The 18031-nt window shown below is 43.2% G+C and overlaps 8 protein-coding genes across 8 annotated transcripts; 4 read left to right on the top strand and 4 right to left on the bottom strand.

Annotated features, from left to right (window-relative positions):
- Window positions 1–61: 61 nt before the first annotated feature.
- On the top strand, window positions 62–2692 carry LALA0_S01e07184g (LALA0S01e07184g1_1; the record flags this gene model as incomplete). Its single annotated transcript, XM_022774431.1, has 1 exon — window positions 62–2692. The coding sequence occupies one exon, from the start codon at window positions 62–64 to the stop codon at window positions 2690–2692; it is 2631 nt and encodes an 876-aa protein (XP_022626529.1).
- A 1433-nt stretch (window positions 2693–4125) lies between these two features.
- On the bottom strand, window positions 4126–5847 carry ADE2 (LALA0S01e07206g1_1; the record flags this gene model as incomplete). The annotated part of the gene is made up of 1 exon (XM_022774433.1): window positions 4126–5847. The coding sequence occupies one exon, from the start codon at window positions 5845–5847 to the stop codon at window positions 4126–4128; it is 1722 nt and encodes a 573-aa protein (XP_022626530.1).
- Window positions 5848–7455: 1608 nt separating this feature from the next.
- ARO10 (LALA0S01e07228g1_1) lies at window positions 7456–9360 on the top strand (the record flags this gene model as incomplete). Its single annotated transcript, XM_022774434.1, has 1 exon — window positions 7456–9360. The coding sequence occupies one exon, from the start codon at window positions 7456–7458 to the stop codon at window positions 9358–9360; it is 1905 nt and encodes a 634-aa protein (XP_022626531.1).
- Window positions 9361–9475: 115 nt separating this feature from the next.
- AFI1 (LALA0S01e07250g1_1) lies at window positions 9476–12145 on the bottom strand (the record flags this gene model as incomplete). Its single annotated transcript, XM_022774435.1, has 1 exon — window positions 9476–12145. One exon carries the CDS (start codon window positions 12143–12145, stop codon window positions 9476–9478), a length of 2670 nt encoding a protein of 889 aa, XP_022626532.1.
- Window positions 12146–13299: 1154 nt separating this feature from the next.
- YRA1 (LALA0S01e07272g1_1) lies at window positions 13300–14797 on the top strand (the record flags this gene model as incomplete). The annotated part of the gene is made up of 2 exons (XM_022774436.1): window positions 13300–13551; window positions 14396–14797. 2 exons carry the CDS (start codon window positions 13300–13302, stop codon window positions 14795–14797), a joined length of 654 nt encoding a protein of 217 aa, XP_022626533.1.
- Window positions 14798–15005: 208 nt separating this feature from the next.
- COI1 (LALA0S01e07294g1_1) lies at window positions 15006–15381 on the bottom strand (the record flags this gene model as incomplete). Its single annotated transcript, XM_022774437.1, has 2 exons — window positions 15006–15288; window positions 15347–15381. 2 exons carry the CDS (start codon window positions 15379–15381, stop codon window positions 15006–15008), a joined length of 318 nt encoding a protein of 105 aa, XP_022626534.1.
- Window positions 15382–15936: 555 nt separating this feature from the next.
- On the top strand, window positions 15937–16914 carry LALA0_S01e07316g (LALA0S01e07316g1_1; the record flags this gene model as incomplete). The annotated part of the gene is made up of 1 exon (XM_022774438.1): window positions 15937–16914. The coding sequence occupies one exon, from the start codon at window positions 15937–15939 to the stop codon at window positions 16912–16914; it is 978 nt and encodes a 325-aa protein (XP_022626535.1).
- Window positions 16915–16977: 63 nt separating this feature from the next.
- On the bottom strand, window positions 16978–17826 carry ORT1 (LALA0S01e07338g1_1; the record flags this gene model as incomplete). Its single annotated transcript, XM_022774439.1, has 1 exon — window positions 16978–17826. One exon carries the CDS (start codon window positions 17824–17826, stop codon window positions 16978–16980), a length of 849 nt encoding a protein of 282 aa, XP_022626536.1.
- Window positions 17827–18031: the final 205 nt, after the last annotated feature.

The following is an 18031-nucleotide window of genomic DNA, read 5'->3' on the forward strand; positions in this document are numbered from 1 at the left end:
CTTTGCATAAGAATTGCCAATCAGCCAATAAGGGTCAACGGCAATCAGAGCTAAATATTCAATGTCTTGTTCTGGTCGATCCCCTTCAGATAAAAAGCGGAAGGTTGCCAGAAGAGCATGTCTAGCGTGTCGAGCCAAAAAAATAAAATGCGACGGGGAAGGCTCGATACCTAGATCCAATACGGAACTTGGACGTAACGAGAAGGAAGTATGCACCAACTGCGCCATTGCAGGAATAGAATGCGTTTTCGTCGAAAGTCAGAGGGGTGGCCGTCGACAGCCACGAAAGCTTATTGCGACAAATGACTCGCAGAGCCTTCTGCTAAGCGCAGGACTATTGCCTCCACTTCCTTCTTCTCAACCACCTCCACTGTCTGAGTACAGCAGCCGACTCATTTCTTCTCACCGGTCTACACCTATCAACGCGCATGCATTCCCGCCACACTATGGGATTTCGCCGCGCTTTCTTTCGGGCCCACCGTATTTAGGACTCGACACCCGCACCCTACCGTCCCACGTCGGATGCCCATCTTCACCATCATTAAATCAATCCTTTTCGCCCCTCGTACCCTTTCGTTCTCTTTTAAACATCTGCCAGCTAGACAACAATCACGAACCAAACGATAATTCTGTCATGAGCAAGTCGCATGAGATGCGGCAGAATGAAAATCTTTCATCAGGTTTCGAGGGCAGTGAACACTCACGCAGCAATTCAAAATCTCGTTGCATTGTTTCCACGAATGACCTTGGCTCCACGTCTCCGTCGTCAAGCAACAATCTTTTACCTACTTATGCATCAGCAGTAAACTCAGAGAATGTTCAGCTTTCTCTAGAGAGTATACTCGCCCCTTTAACATCACCGCAGCATCAAATTCCTTCTGAGGGTACTGGCCGGGCCACATCCAGCTCAATCTTGAAAACCCACGATACGGTATTTGAACCTCGATTTACAAATGAATTCTTGCAACAATACGGCTTTCCACCGTGGAATGAATGCATAAATCTAATAAATTTGTTTTACGATGCCACCCATCCTCAGATTCCAATACTCCCACCCAAAAATCAGTTTATTGAGGAATTTAGCCCCAGTAACAACGCCGCTTTAACCCATGTTCTCTTCTTGTGCGCCTCCCCATATATGCAAGAAAATAGGCCCATGAGGATAAGTCGCTATCGCGAGAAAGTCACATTGCATTGGCATGATCTAGATCTTCTGCCTTCAATTCAAACATTGTTGTTGATGGCCTTCTATTCGATTAAGTTTGCTGATAAACGAGATCTTGCTGAAGAGTACCTCAACAAAGCTATCAAAATAGTTTATTTCTCGACCAGTGCCTATGGGTTTGTGGGCAGAGATCTGCGAGAATTGACGCAAATAGCTCCGTTCAAGGTTCGGAGGCAAAAGAGGATTTTATTGGTGAACTTATGGAAGCTGTATCTCATGGTGCAAACTGGACGGCTTTATTATGATGACATCGGATTCTGCTCCGATATGACATGGTCGGGAGCAGAAGATCCAGCAGTAGGCAAGCTTCTACGAATTGAATCTCTTCCTTTCCCAAAGCTTGCAAATGCAGCTAACGAAGTGCTTGCACTTGAAGATGCCGAGTATCTGAAGGTGATAGACGAAGGTGTTGAGGGCTCCAGTCCGATGGCACACCTATATGCTGCAGTTAGCTTGAGCGAACAGTTCGTTTCGCATAACAACATTGAAAGTATAAGCATGGGCGTGTCTAGCTTAGAGGCTGCAGTAAATTCAGCATTACTCAGTCACCCTGAAGGCAGCGGCGTGTTAAATTTTACGACACTCGAGGCCAAACTCGTAATATCTGCTTCTCATATCAAGCGAATATCAGCTAGCTTGCCAGTGCTTCCACAATGTTGTACAAGTGATATAAACACGGACGCATTTTTTGAGACATTTCTCACCGAGTGTCGAGAAATGGTGGATGGAAACTTCCTGAGCAGGCTGAAAATTCCCCTCTCAAGTCTAATTGATCTATTCCTTGTAATTCAGGACTGCACTATTTTGCTGAGAATAGCGAATGGGTCTCCGATGACGGATCTATGCTCCAACTCGCAAGTCTCAAACTTGAGCAATTCGAATTCAACCGGGCACGGTGGTGCGGATGAGCATTGCCCTAACTCTTCTGATCCTACACGGAAAGTCAATGTCCAACAAATCACCAGCCAGCAACACAGCACAAAACGTGAGCCGGAATTTAGTCGCGGATATCCAAATTCGAGCGTTGCGTCTTTTCAAATGAAGGAAACCTGGCGACATTATCCTCTCTTATTGCGTAAAATTGTGCGTCAAATTATTCCGTTTCAAGGTCTTTTACTTTGCTTCAGTAAAGTTTCCTCGCTCACAATTCACTGTCAACGACCGTCAGTATTATATGCGAGTAAGGAACTACCTCTTCACCCCGATTACCTCTCAAGTACGGGCTCTTTCAAAAATAAAAATATGAACTCCTTGCGCTTCGGTATTGAAGCTGGTGAATTTCAAGGCAAGGGGAATCTTTATTCTCTGCTTGGTAGCTTATGCGATTCCTCCCACATGTGGGCCGATTTCAAGTTATGCCTGGAATACCTTCAATTTGATGCAGCTTTCCTTGAGTGCAACAACACTTCAAATTCAAGATTCGAGGCCATGAGCAAATGGGCACAGACAGTGCTCTCTTCATCTTAAATCTCTTTTCGGGCTAGCCTTTCAAATCAATAGACCCTGTCAAAAGCATTCTTCGTTTGATTCACCTGTCAAGACTAATATCTGCTCCGACAACGCTTGGCATTTCTGAAGACTTACTTGGTCCTCATACCTAATTTCCACCATCGTAAAGAGTACGTATGGCACTGTGATGACCTACTGCAGAAGTCAGGAGATGACCATGCAAAACGATTGATGCGTAGGTCTCCGACAGCTTCCAGTGGAAGATCTGCTTTGATTAATAGAAAAGCATATTCACAAACCTAAAATTCAACAAGCCTTCCAACGTTAGCTTTTTGTCTGCTTTTTATTTCAAAGTGCTCGACTTTTTGGAGACACCGGTATTATTGTTAACTAGTTGAGACCAAGAAGCTTGGTTAGGGTATTCTACGAGGCTTTAACTCGTTTATGATTGTGCCGCTCAAGAGTGCTGAAGCAGAAGCCGCTTTTTGGTGGAACAAGAATTCTATGTCCAGGCATCCAACTGGTAAGGTTCATAGTAACTATCGCAAAGCTCGTGTTGTATCGTAGTCTTTATACTGAATGAGACAACTGCATTTAATAGTGTCTTAGTCAGGAGGACGGTAAGCATTCGCTTAATGACACATCATTTTAATCGAACTTTCCAACATACGTTCTGTACATTTTAACACCCCACTTGAGCATCCATCATCAGTCAGTTGATCTTCAATCCAGTTGCTCTGACAGCAAGTAAACTTATAACAGTATATTTCGGTACACTCTTGGACTCTCATTCAACTCGAACCGATTTACGCTACGCGAAAAGATGCTATACAGTCGGCCACATATAATTGACACAAGAACGCTACTTTCCCATGAATTTATTATTTTCTTGCGCCCTTGCGGTACCAAAGTATCGAAGGACTATTTGCCGCTACTACGTAAGCCCCAGCTCCTCTATTGTAACCACCGGGACAGTTTGTGTTAGTCGATGTTAGCCAATGACACTATGTAAAAATCTTCAGAAAAAAGTATTCAAGCGGGAGATCAACAATACCATGAGAAGTGAAAAGATCTGCCCCGCGAATTTTCACTGTACTTGCCCACTTACAAAGAAACCATTTGTTTGGATCTATTCTCACTTTTTTAGCGAAAACGACACAGGAATACGTAACTGCATTATCACCAAAACTTGTACGATCTTTATCAATCCCATGCACTTTTTAGAGTCCAAAGAAACCGTGGATAATCCACGATACAGGAATTTGTTCCTTCCATTGTAGCTAGAAACAGTTCGGGATAAAGAAAGTCTGAGTATAATTGTTTTTATGAGTGAAAACGACCCCTTTTGATCCTCAAGCTCCGAAGCGCGTGTAGCTGAACAAGCTGATTTCGTACGCCTAAAATTCTACCTCCGTTGCCTGTGCATGTCTATTTGATTTGCTGCAAGAGCCTTATTTGCCATCCAGGTAGCGTTCGTAGCCAATGGTTTCGATCTTTTCTGCCTTAATCAAAACCTCCTCCTCTTGCTTTACCAAAAACTCTTGCATCTTTTCGTGGTATGCAGGCGTAAAAGCACCTAGAATTCTGATTGCCAAAAGTGCTGCATTTGTACTATTGTTGATCGCAACAGTTGCAACAGGAATTCCTCTTGGCATTTGTACGATGGAATGCAAAGAGTCAACACCGTCAAGAGTAGAACCTTTGACTGGGACACCAATCACCGGCAGAGGGGTCATGGCAGCAACCATACCAGGGAGATGTGCGGCACCACCAGCACCTGCGATGATAGCTTTCAAGCCACGCTTAGAAGCTTCTACCGCGTATTTGCTCATTCTGTGGGGAGTTCTGTGAGCCGAAACTATGGTGACCTCGTAAGGAACGTTAAACTGAGCCAAGATTTTACAAGCGGCACTCATTACTGGTAGATCAGAATCTGATCCCATAATGACACCCACTTCCGGTCTCTTGGATAAACCTGAAATATTCGATTCAAGGTCTTCCACAGCTCTAGCGCCAGATCCTTCATCACTTTCACCAGTGATGTAGCGCAGCTTTCTTTCACATTGCTGCATTGAGGAACTTACAATGTTTATGTGGCCCATTTTTCTTTGAGGTCTTGATTCTTTGCCATACAGATAGACGGACGCGCCAGGGGTTTGCAGGGCACGCTCACAGGTTTCCAACTCTTTATCTTTGACCTTGTCACCTAGGACATTCAACATGATGGCATTAGTATTCGAGGTGGATAAAGAGGCAAAATTTGCTGGGAGCGGTAGCCCCAAAATAGCTCTGACATGTGCCTCAAATTGGGAGGTTACACATGCATCTATAGTGAAGTGGCCAGAGTTATGTGGTCTGGGTGCAATTTCATTGATCATCAGTTGGCCGTTCTCGAGATAGAACATTTCAACGCCAAAAATCCCACAGCCAGGGAAGGACTTGATAGCATTCCCGGCCAATAGTTTCGCCTTCAACTGAACGGAGTCTGGAATTCGAGCTGGTGCAAAACACAAGTGGCATATGTTATCCTGATGGATTGTTTCCACGACTGGGTATGAGTAAACTTTGCCGTTGATGGAACGGACGATCATCACCGCCAGTTCTTTGGTGAAAGGAGCCCACTTCTCAGCATACAAGGGTCGGTTCTGAAGCGCAATTAAGGCCTCCGGAATAGATTCCTTGGATTTGACCACGAAGTTGCCACGGCCGTCGTAGGCTAAAGTCCTGGACTTAAGCATATAAGGGTACCCAAATTTGGAACCAACATCCGCCAAGGCTTGCTCAGAAGCTTCTTCAATAGCCACACTTTCTGCAACGGCGATGTCATTCTTGATCAAATGCTCTTTTTGTAGATATTTGTCTTGAATGAGCTGGATAGTTTCTGGGGATGGGTAAATTTCAAGCTTGGGATACGTTTTTTGAACTTTTTGCAAAGTGGGAACATCTACATGTTCGATTTCTACCGTTAATACATCGCACTTGGCTGCTATCTTTTCAATGTCTGCTGGGTTGGCAAACGAGCCATCAACATGCTCTGTTAATGCGTTAATTTGTTTCGCAGGAGAGTTGGGAGCGTCCAGAATCACCGTTTTAACATTAAGCCTGTTAGCTGCTTCGACAATCATACGGCCTAGTTGGCCACCGCCTAAGATTCCCACTGTTCTAGAGTCCATTGTAGGGTATTCGGATTCGCAGTTGGCTCTTCAAACTAGAAATGATCTTACCAAGTACTGTAAAAATGCGAATTTGCACGTAAAAACTGGGATTTTGTAGGATTTTAAAAATCGCAAATGGTAACAGGTTTTGGACAACTCTTGGTCAATCCTCGAACGGTTTTTGAGTCAATCGAGATGCCATTGAAATGAACAATTGATGGTAGATTAAAGACTGTAATTAACTTTACCAGAGTCAGTGTTAATATAACAGTTTTCGTTCATGGTGACATTTGAGACTCAGTCAGGGAAGAGTATAGTTCTCAAGCTGGTGATGATAGAGTTTTATACTGTGCAAGATGTGTAGAGACAAGTGAATCGGGGGGTCCGTTTCTGTATGTGAATTGCGTACCTGACGATTTTGGCTTCGGGTGACAATTCGTTCGTTCGATGTGACTTTCAAAAAAAAAAACGAAAGTGTTTCAACCATCAAATAAGAGATCCTGTTTTGAAGAGCGTTAGTGTGAGATTTTGCTAGTATTACACATTGGTTTTTAATATCGTTGCTATTCTTCCACACGCATGTTTAGATTTCTGTGATGTAAGATTTTTGTCACGTGATCTGCGTCAGCGACAGACTCTGGTAAAGTGACAAAAATGCCCAGTTCAATTGATGAAGCTAACAGTTCGTCCTAACGATTAACTGTAAGGATAAGGTTGTGTCTAGTTCACGATCATCTATATTCTGCAATATTTTGATGTTTCTACTGCTGGGCCGTAAAATTAAATTTTTCTTCGGTTTTTCAACTTTCCAATTAAATGATGTTCCTGCTTCTCGGGGTCAGTATCCGGCATCGATCCTTACATTTTGACTGTGGGTCACATCCGGCTTTGTTTCTTTAGATTAGGCCACAATCCCTCCCAATTTTGCCCTTGATCCCATTAATACATACCTTTTTTTACAAAAGCGATTACTGGATGACCTTTTAACCTCAAGTTCAACTACATACCTAAACCATATATTACATCGATCACTGACGACTTCGATGTGCCATCTTCCAGCAAGTATCTCCATTCAACGTACAGTCTCGTAAGCTGAAACACGATTCTGAGCCTAGTTTTACATAGAAAGAAATCTGATCTCCGTTTTCTTGCTTGCACCACATTTCTGAAACTCTGAATGTAGCTTAACAGTCCAACAAACTAAAGTAAGTCCTTACAAACTTCCGCGAACATGGGTATTATCGATACTGAAACTTACCTGTAAGAGGATATGTTGGAAGCCTTACCCTCCACCCCTTCAACGATCCTTGTCCTAACCGGGGTCAGATCCGACGTCACGGGGCGGAGGACCCTTAGCGATTTAACTTACGTCACAATGGAGTGGTCATCTCAAATAACTCCGACGGCATCTTCAAAAAGTACTAGTCGCCTACAGTTCTCCATATCCTTTTCGAAAACGTATATAAACCCATTGACACATTCCAAAACAGCTTTGGCAGAACTCATTTGTACGCTATTGATATCAACAAAAACTGCGAAAATAAACCAAGCAGAAAATATATATACTAGCCCATTATATCATTCATAGTAAAAGTTCCATCAACGTCTCCGTAAAATCTGTTTCCCATGTCACCCGTTGGCATTTCGAGAAATATCAATAATGGTGTCATCGGGCCTTCCCAAATTGACAACTGCACAATGTTTGATGCAAAAATTCCACTGGGACAGTACATATTTGAGAGATTGCTATCATGCGGAACTAAAACCGTCTTTGGAGTACCCGGTGATTTCAATCTGACATTATTGGAGCACATGTACTCTTCACGAACAATTTCAGATGGGCTTCAGTGGATTGGAACATGTAATGAACTTAACGCAGCATATGCAGCAGATGGCTATTCCCGTTACACGAATAAAATTGGCTGTTTGATAACAACGTTTGGCGTCGGAGAACTCTCCGCCTTGAACGGCGTGGCAGGAGCGTTTGCTGAAAATGTCAAGGTTCTGCATATTGTGGGGGTGACACCGTCAAGTTTCCGCAACGACGCTGCACGGAGTTACCACAACGTGCACCATCTTGTACCTGCCCTCTCAGAAGCGAATTTTAACCCCCCGAACCACCGTGTGTATTTCGAAATGATTCGAGACCGAATTTCTTGTTCCAGTGTCTTCCTTGACAATATCGAAGAAGCATGCGATCAAATCGACAAAGTCATCAACGAGATTTACCGGTTCAGCAGACCGGGATACATTTTTGTCCCTGCTGATTTCCCTGATAAGTTAGTTCCAGCTTTCAATCTCTTAGATCGACCATCAATTACTTTAGAAAGTGCAATGTCTTCTTTGTCTGTTAACCAAGAAGACATTGACGCTTGCGTCATGCTTATCCTGCAACGCTTATATGAATCTGAAACACCAGCTGTGCTGGCTGATATTCTTTGTGACCGCTACGACCTGAACACTACGTTGAATAATCTTGTTGAGAAATGCAGTCTTTGGAGCTTCAGCTCCGCCATGGGACGGTCAATACTTGACGAGTCCTCTAAGAACTTTAAAGGATGTTATAATGGAGTAGAAAGTGCTCCGATTGTCATCGAGAACATCATGAAATGCGACTTTATCCTTCACGTCGGTGCGGTAAAGAACGAGATGAACACGGGCCATTATTCGCTGAAATTCAAACAAAACGCTTGTGTGGTGGAAATGCATCCTGAGTATATCCAAATTTCAAAACTCAACAGCCAAAAAGCGACTCGCAAGTTTACTGGATTTTTCATGAACATAGTCTTGAAGCAAATTCTAAGCGAGCTGGACATATCTAAGTTACGGCGCCGCTATCCCTCTAATGAACAAAAAAAACCAGAGAATGAGCTTACCCTGCAACCGCAACAACCCATAACACAGCTCTTTCTTCAACAACGTTTCCCCAAATTAATAAATTCTGGGGATGTCTTTGTGGTAGAAACTGGTTCCTTTCAGTTCGGAGTTCGTGATTACGTTTTCCCACCTAATCTGAGATACATATCGCAAGCATTTTATTTGTCTATCGGTATGGCACTGCCATGTGCGCTGGGCGTGGGACTTGGTATGCGTGATTATCCACTTCATCACATAATCGTTGGCCAAGAAGATAATTGTATCGTCTCTACTCCAAAATTGATTCTTTGTGAGGGAGACGGAGCGGCGCAAATGACTGTTCAGGAATTGACGTCTTTCCTGCGCTATAAAATTCCTGTGGAGATCTTTGTTTGGAACAATCGAGGTTATACGGTCGAGAGAGCCATCAGAGGTTCAACGCGGGCATACAATGATATCATGAACTGGGATTGGACAAAGTTACTTTCTGTGCTCGGGGATGCCGACGAAATCAGCTCTTGTGGATTATCATTTGACAGTGTTGGCGATCTTGCCAAATTTTTCGAAACTTTTCGAGATCCTCACAACAAAGTCGTAAGGTTGGCAGAGGTGATTTTAAGTGTATTGGATATTCCTGAGCAGTTGAAAGTAATGGCAGCTGCGTGCCAGCATTGAAGCCCAGCTGCACCAGTGTCCCGTAAGGCCATATCTAGCCTGCATGAGGTTGGTAGCAGCTGGCACTTGCTATCTCGTCTTGACATCATGAGCGAGTGATTCTAGCAGCAAAGCATTACCCATATTCTTGTCGTGCATTTCCATCGTCACTGAGTGTAATCCTGTTTAGAATATCTAAAATTGAAGCTCTTGCTGGTCTCTCTTCTGAAGCCGGTCTGGCCTTAATATTTTCTTGCTGCAAAGAAATCGCTTGGAGATCCTTCAAAAGCTCCTTCCTGCTCGGAGACACACTAATGGTACTCTCTTGAACTGCAGATTGATGCTTGTTTATGCTAGTTCTGATTCCGTCCCCTCTTCTTTTTTTAACGGCACGCTCTTCTCCGACAGTCTCATAAACGGACTTGAATACAGGATTAAGTTTGTGTCTCACCAGCAATTCACCAATGGGATGCTTTCGAATTTTTCGAATTATCGCGATACTCGTTTTCTTTATTTTGTTAATTGTTGATCCAGAGTCCACGAGAGAACCTGGGTAGCTTTGTCCGTTGCTCGAAGATGGTGCTCTGCTTCTTACTTCATCTGCGGGTACATCCTGGAAAAGACTCTCCTCATTGTACCAACTCGAAATGAAAGACGATTGATACTCAGGCTGAGCGGTTCGCTTCGAATGTAAGTCCCTGTCTCCGTATTTATGTGAATCAAATTGGCGCATTAATTCTGGAGAGCTTTCAATTCTTGAATCCAAAAGTAGAGGTAGAAATAAAAGTCTGAGAAACCGGATCATTGCAAAACAGTCCACCACACCAGTCCGATGGTAATTTAATGATTCCATGGAATTTGAATTTTTCAAACTGTCAAAGGTGTCTCGCAGATTGATCTCATTAAAGTCTTTTGTTGCTACATTTTCGTCATCTTGAAATAAGGTCAAGGGAAAGCTGAGACCGATGTTGATGAATTTCTCCACGTTAGCGGAGTTTGACGTCATGAACTTGTGAATAAATTTTAAGGACGACAGTATCCTCTCGAAGGGGTTTAATTCATAATTTTCAGAAGGATTTCTTCCATCGAAAATAGTATAATCCAAGTTTTCTTGCAATCGTTTCAAGCATTGGACTAACTTTAGAGAGCTGTACTCAAAGAATTCGGGGAATATGATGAAATCTCTGTATGATAGCACGTACTCGTCTTTCAGGCTGAGCTCAGACTCGGACTGCGGCCGACTGTGAAGATTTGTGATTAAACTCAATATCTGTAGGACATTGATTCTTTTGAATACATTGAGAATTGTTTCATTGTCGTGATGCTCAACAATCAGGTATTCAATAATCTTAGATGTCAGACTACATCTTGAGCTTGGCTTCTGTAAGATGACGGCGGAGGAAGCACGCTTCTGGAAGATACTTTTTATTTTCGAGCCTTTCAAACTTTCCTGAGAGTTATCAGAATGCACAGAAAGGACAGACGTGTCTAGGCCATGTGTTTTTAGTTCTTCGGTATCCAAATCATAGTAAAAATCCCAGACGTCTTTTTGCACCTCGAAAATAGGGTTACTCACGCCCACAATGCTAAATGTTCGGGTCATTCTGCAGGATCTGAGCTGTTCTTTTAGAGCATCGACGAAAGAAATATCCATGTAGGGGAAGATTATGACTTGGGCGTTTGCGAAATAATGGGAGTCAAAATGTCGTATCAAATTCGATAGAGACATAACGAACTGCGTTAAAACATCTTTTGGGAGCTTGGTAGAGTTAACTACCAGTTTCCATGCAAATTGAGGTCGAAGTAGCTTTTCTAACTCGGCTAAAAATCTGGAAAGAAATTTCAAGACGTGATCATTGTAGTTAATGTTTACCAGCACTGGGTCATAGCTTACCACATTAATTTGTAACGCGATCCTTGTCAGAGCCGGCGGCAGCCTCTTGGGTTTGAACTTATTGAACTGATACTCTATCAGATGCCGCTTGAACTTTACAGAATTTCCAAACGAATCGGCTTGCGGCAGGCTATTGAGGTGTAGCAAACGAGCGAGGTTTTGATTTTGAGGCGCGAAAATTTCTGCTAAAACCTTCTCGTCGGTTATGGAACTGAGCAGCGTCTGGAGGGATGTATTTGACATTATCCTTTTAGCAAGCGACAAGTCGAGACTGTTAATCATATCAAAACAGTCGATCAAGAGTTGAACGTCGTCATCGGATCGCATGTACGCATCTAAAGTCATTGCCAGGAGAGGTTTGAAGACCAAAAAATTTCGCAGATCAGTTCCCAACGCGATTGCTTTTATGATGGCTCCCCTGGAATTGGTACTATCCTTTATCGTATTGACGACACTAATAAAAAATAATGGGGGCTCTTTGGCGTTATTGAGATGTTCTGCGGCCATTGACATTCCTCCGCCTGAAAAATTATCTTCCTCTTTCAAAACACCAAGATCTTGTCGATCCATATGTGGGGCGACAGTGTCGACAATTGGGAAAATTTGGTAGTTCCTAGTGTACTTGTTTTTGTAAAGAATGAAAATTGTAAAGTCCGTGCGGTTTGGAAAGTTTTCTGCATTGTTTGGGATCATCAAGCTAGCTAAATTAACCGCGGAGTTCTTGAACCTCGTTCTTGTTTTAAAGCCTGGTATGGCATTGGGGTATTGATGCTTCAAGATAGGTCCGATTTTGTTGTCGAATTCTGCAGCTATGATATATTGGGCATTGTAATTATTTTGAATATGTTCCTGATGTGTTTGTCGCAGGCGCCCACTTAGGCCTGATCTTATAGCATGGGAGTGGGTAAACATTGGTTGTGCATGGCATCAGTATGCGTTCCGCAGCTTAAGTTGAGCTTTGGGTTGTTGATAGCGCTGTGAAGTTGGCAATTCCTGTGCTATCCATGAGACTAATCTAAGTCGTTTCGTAAACAGTGACTTTTGTATAAACTAAGCACTGGGATAGTTCAGTCGAGCAACACTGAGGGTATAGCCTAGATTTCATTTGATTCAAGCTCACGATGCAATTCGGGCTTGATGTGGAGCTTTGCATTTAAAAGATTTAAATTGTCCTCCATGAGAAAATAATCATTGATGGAGAATGATCATGGTGCTCGTTTTCAAATGCGAAACTTAATATCCAGAAATACCGGCATAATAAACAACCGCCATAAACGAGAATGTCTAGGGCGATGGCGTTGCAACTCCGATGCCAGTTCTTTTTAGCTCAAATGGTCTCCAAATCATTTGGTTAGCGACACTTTAAATTAGTCATTAATACCGCGACGACAATCTAACAAGAAGTGATATATAGCAGTGAAAGAGAAAATCTCTAGGAATATGAAGGAAGAGCGAAGATCTGATGTTTGTTTCCAAAGTCTCTTTATATTGCGCAACATTACATCGAAGATTGTTTAGTTTATCCCACGAATAAGATCCAATGTTTGATTGTTAGAGGAGGTGTCCTTCATTTGCCGGACTGGTGACTCGAAATCACTCCGTGGCGAGACAGATTATAGTTCGTCCTTATCCGTCCTATGAGCTCATGCAATATGTGCCGCTGATTACCCCACAGAGATTCGACGTTCGTGAGTTCAAAATATTCAGATCGGTACGTCTCCCGTTAGAACACAAACAAGAGTTTCAAAAAACTCAAGCTATGCCAGTCGATATGGATTTCCGCACCTTGTTGGTTCTATTGGCTGATCAACAGGCTTCATTCTCACGCTAGCTTACTGCCGTGTTCGGAGCACGTGTCTGATCTAGAGTTTTCGTCTATCATGATACTGTCGCCAATTTAGATATTGGGTCGAAAATTTTCCAACTATATAAAGGAGGACGAAATTTGTAGAGGTACGCCACTGGGACAACTCTCTTTCCCGTTGAAGTCATTGATAAAACAGAGCTTTCAGCAAGCATCGATTGTATCAACTCAAAGACTCCTCCAAAACAAATATAAATCAAAAATGTCTGCAAACTTGGACAAATCCCTGGACGAAATCATCGGTACCAACAAAAAGCCTATCAGAAAGGTCAACAAGAAAGCTCCTAAGAAGGTTTCTAAACAGATTGTGGGTGGAAACCGTCGTGGGGCATCGGTGGCTGCTGTTAGACAAAGACCTGCTCCTGTGAAAGCTGCAAACGTTCTAGAGCAGGCTTACGGTACCAAAGTGAGCGTGGAAGGGTTGCCAAGAGACATCAAGCAAGATGCTGTCAGAGTATGTCTTCAGGACGCTATCTAAGTTAGTGGAAGAGCAGCTCAGAGGTCTTGACATAAATGGCCGCCAGAGGAAGCAAACTGATGGAACTTCTTTCTGAGGTACGAGGAACGTAACCTTTCGGGTGGGATACGCGAAAAAATCAACAAAAAATGGCAAGAATCCGGGACTTCGAAACTACGTTGTTCGGGAAGCTTGGAACAATAGGGCTGGGACTTTTTTTGAAGTGTGGGTGAATCTCAGATATCCACCTGCAAATGTAAACTGCAATTGGAGCATAAAAATTTGAGCGTTTTTCATATTGAAGGACGGCATACTTTCGTTTTTTCAAACCGTCTAACGCTTAAAACTAGAGGCCATGTGGAGCAATTTGGTTTGTCCTCTCGTGGTAGTGATACGTGCATCTTAATGGGAACTGGCTTTTTTATTAAAAAAGAACTGTCGTCTCTAAGATATGCGCGCTCACTTCAAAAGAACAAAATCTCTTGGAGGAGTCTTTTTTCGTTCTTTTGTTTTACCTCGTCCTTTTTGTAAGCACTTTCAAATGCCCATTGAAACCCTATTGAAGCTTTCCCAACTTTTAGGATGCCAAAGAGCGCAGGAATCACAGTCAGATATTTCACGCTGGTTTGTTCCCTAGGATGAGTTCCATCTATTTGAGTCCTTTCTGCTTCTTTTATTCTCCGATATAAGAATCAACAATGAAAACGTTCCCACTGGTTGTGAACCACTTTATGCCATTCCTCGTTGTTTTATTTTTTTTTTGGAGTACGCTCTTCCTCCAACTATTTTATTTTCCCCAAGGTTTAAAATTATTGAACCCAAGACTAACTTTTAATTTTAGGAATTCTTTTCCTCTCAGGTTGGTGGTGTTGCGAGAATCCTGTTGAGTTATAACGAAAGAGGGTTGTCCACTGGTATGGCAACCATCACATTCAAAAATGTTGAGAAGGCTAGAGAAGCTGTCAAGAAATTTCATGGTGCTCCTATCGATGGAGGCAGATCCAAGTTGAGACTAAGTTTGATCGTTGACCCAAGTAAGAAACCACTATCCTCTAGAATCCAGTCCATCGTGGAACGCAAGCCCGTGCCTGTGAAGGGTCCTAACAAGAAGGTGGCAGCTGTAAAGAAACAAAAGAGAGATGAAAAGAAGAAGCCAAAGGCAAAGGCAGCAAAGCCCGAAAAGAAAAGTCTTGAGCAGCTAGATCAAGAGATGGCTGACTATTTCGAAGAGAAGAAGGCTTAGACTTCGCAACATGGTGGTACAACGAGGTCTTTTTCAAGGGCCACGCGGTGATGAGAAATGCTACCGAAAACGTTATGTGACAAATAAGAGCTTCATTCAGTGTATTAAGTAAAAATTTAAAAAAATCGTTTATTCAGTTCTTAAGTCACTAAATTATATACATGTGAGGGAAACAGGGCAACGCCCGGTATATCCGTAAATTCTAAACTCACTTTTCGCTCCTCCTGTCGAAAAACCCAAGCCTATCGCCTCCTTTCCTGCTCAAGTAGCTTAATCCTCGGCCCTCAAATTCACTTTTTCTGGCTTCTGCGAGTTCTTCTGCAGGTAATGGGAATCCTGGCTTTACGTTTGCCAAGTTCTTGTAATAGTTTTCTTTGGTGATTTCTTCGGCTTTCTTGCGGTCGAACTGCGTCTGTTTGTTATCGCTCACTAGTTTTTTCGTTGCAAACACTGAGACGATCAGTCCTCCGACCAGATATAGAGTATTCCTCCTGCACTAGACGTTAGTAACACAAAGACTGAGTCTGAGCCTACAAAAAAAAAACATACCCAATGTTGTTGAAAGGATTAGAAGTACCCACCATTGGCCTTTCCTTGTATTGGTCCTGTAGCGGAGTTGATGTGATATTCAGACACTTGTAGAAGTGTGCGTTTGACTATTTCACAACTCGGCATTTCAAGCATAGTCACGTGACTTTATATTTCTCTCATGGGGAGCTTCCAATTCGACGATATCCGACGTTTGAAAGATTCACATCAGATTAATGGTGTAAGTTTAAGGCTGTTGGTGATGCTCTTAGATCAATCGATTCGTGTTTCGCAAATCTGCGTCAGTTTAATGCTAGAGTGGTATGTCACATCATATAAAACGACAGATCCATAGAAGTTCATTATCATGTTATTGAACCTTAAATTAACATTAAACTCGCATCTTAAGGGTCCATCATCAGCACAAAAAAGACAAACTCCTGGCTTCTAGTGTCAGCCTTCTCGAAGTTTGAGCTATTGTGAACTTAAACAACAACGCGAACAGAATAAGAGTGTCTTGTCACCTCGCTGGTCACATCAGCATCTACTTTCTCATATAGGCATTCTAACGTACACACTTATAGCGTTTACACCAAAATTTCCGGAATACAATGTCCAATATTGCCAAAGCGGAGTCACCTCAACCTGATGCTTTTGCTAATGCACTAGCTGGAGCTGCAGGAGGGGCTCTTTCCATGGCTCTCACGTATCCCTTGGTTGCAGTCACTACAAAAATGCAGACGCAGGTTTCAAGAGAGACAGCGTCAGACGAGAAACAAATTGAGTCTGAGAGGAAACAAGGTCTGCTTGCCACTGTTAAAGAAATATATCGTAAAAATGGTATAGTTGGGTTTTTCGCGGGTCTGGAAAGCGCTATCATAGGTATGGCCTTTTCGTCATTTGTATACTACTACTGCTACGAAGCGTCATCCCGGTTTATCATGAAAAATACTCATAAGTCGAGTTTGAACACCGCTGAGTCAATGCTGGTCGGAACTGTAGCGGGCTCTATCAACGCCGCAGCAACAAATCCGTTCTGGGTCGCAAACACAAGAATGACCGTGGAGAAGAGCGACCAAAACACTCTACGCACAATTTTAGAAATTTCACGAACGCAGGGTCCTATGACCTTGTTCAATGGACTCAAGCCAGCACTCCTTCTCGTGATCAACCCAATAATCCAGTACACGGTGTTCGAACAGTTGAAAAATCGAGTTTTGGAACGACGTAATTCTAGAACCTTGAGCCCCTCATGGGCTTTTGTATTGGGCGCACTTGGGAAACTTGTGGCTACGGGTACCACTTACCCATATGTTACCATGAAAGCTAGGATGCATTTGGAAGGGAAAAAAAAGGAAAATGGAGAGAACTTGAACGCACCAAATTCGTTGGTTTCGCTCATGTTAGAAACCATCAAAAAGAATGGGGTTTCTGGATTGTACAGGGGCATTGGTTTGAAATTGGTGCAAAGTGTTCTTACCGCGGCGTTTTTGTTTTTCTTCAAAGAAGGCTTACTTCTTTGGAGCATCAAGACTTTGAGAACACTTTCATTATTGAACAGAAGGAGGCGCATCCCAAACAAGATCTGATGCTGACTCAACACATACCAGTTTGACAAACCTGTCAAGTTCGTTTATTTCCGTAAAAGGAGTCTACAAACTAGACAAGGTCTCGTAAGTGTAGAATACTATGGCGTTTGCAGGAGCCGCCCTCAACAAAGTGATCCCAAGCCCGCGATACAATCCTGCAGGCCCATTTCTTGCCAGAATGCGTTTGGTCGCGTCAACGATACCCAGATGTTCGGTCTGAGCGGTAGATTTGATGGTATCAGCAGGGAAGATACTGGCGTTGAAGGCGACACCAGCTGATGCGCCAGAGACAAGTAGTTCCCAGGTATGGTTTTTGACATTGTCTTGTCCTCTTCTCTGTGCTAGATACCGTTTGACACCCTCGTACGTCGCGAACCATACGGCACCACCAATACTTTCTCTGATGAACGTACTGGATTGGCCCTGCCATAGACCAGCGAGACCGCGAGTTTGAAGGATATGCTTAATGGTGGGACCAATTTTTGAATGCTGGGTCTCCGAAGATGCGAGATTTGACACTTGCAACTTGCATTTGACCAACTCCACCGGAGTCAACACGTAACTGGCACAGGCACCGGCAAACGCACCAGCGAAGACGGTTTTATAGGTGGGATTTAAGGACTCGCCGAAGTGTTGCGTTAGAAACCCCTGTGCCTGGTTGAATGATACAAACAGGACCGCGTTTTCAAGAGCAGCTCCTGCGACGGGAGACCCCAGCCCTTGGTAGAACCCTTTCCACAATCCTTCTTTAGCATAAGTGTACTTGATGCACGACCAGCTGTTGGGAAAAACGTGCGCTGGCTGAGTTTGCAGACGTACCTTGACGGTATCCAAAGGATATTCTATGACTTTACCGGCAGCACCTGCTACAGAACCGTACATGATATCGCGCAACGCATCTTGAAAGTCCATTCTAAGAAAGCGCCTGAGTGATGTTGTGGCCGTCGATGAAATTCACAGCTACGCGATTTGCTCAAGGAATGAAATGTCGAGTAGCTTGTCAAAGCAGAGGAGTAGTGGGAAGACCAAATGAAAGATCGATAGTTTAGACCCTCCTAGCAGTGCTGTATTCATTCGTTTACCAAAGCGATGAGCTACGGTAATTTGACCAAATTTT

This window comes from Lachancea lanzarotensis, scaffold LALA0S01, assembly GCF_000938715.1.
Source record: "Lachancea lanzarotensis genome assembly LALA0, scaffold LALA0S01, whole genome shotgun sequence".
In the NCBI taxonomy this organism is placed as follows: Eukaryota; Fungi; Ascomycota; class Saccharomycetes; order Saccharomycetales; family Saccharomycetaceae; genus Lachancea; species Lachancea lanzarotensis.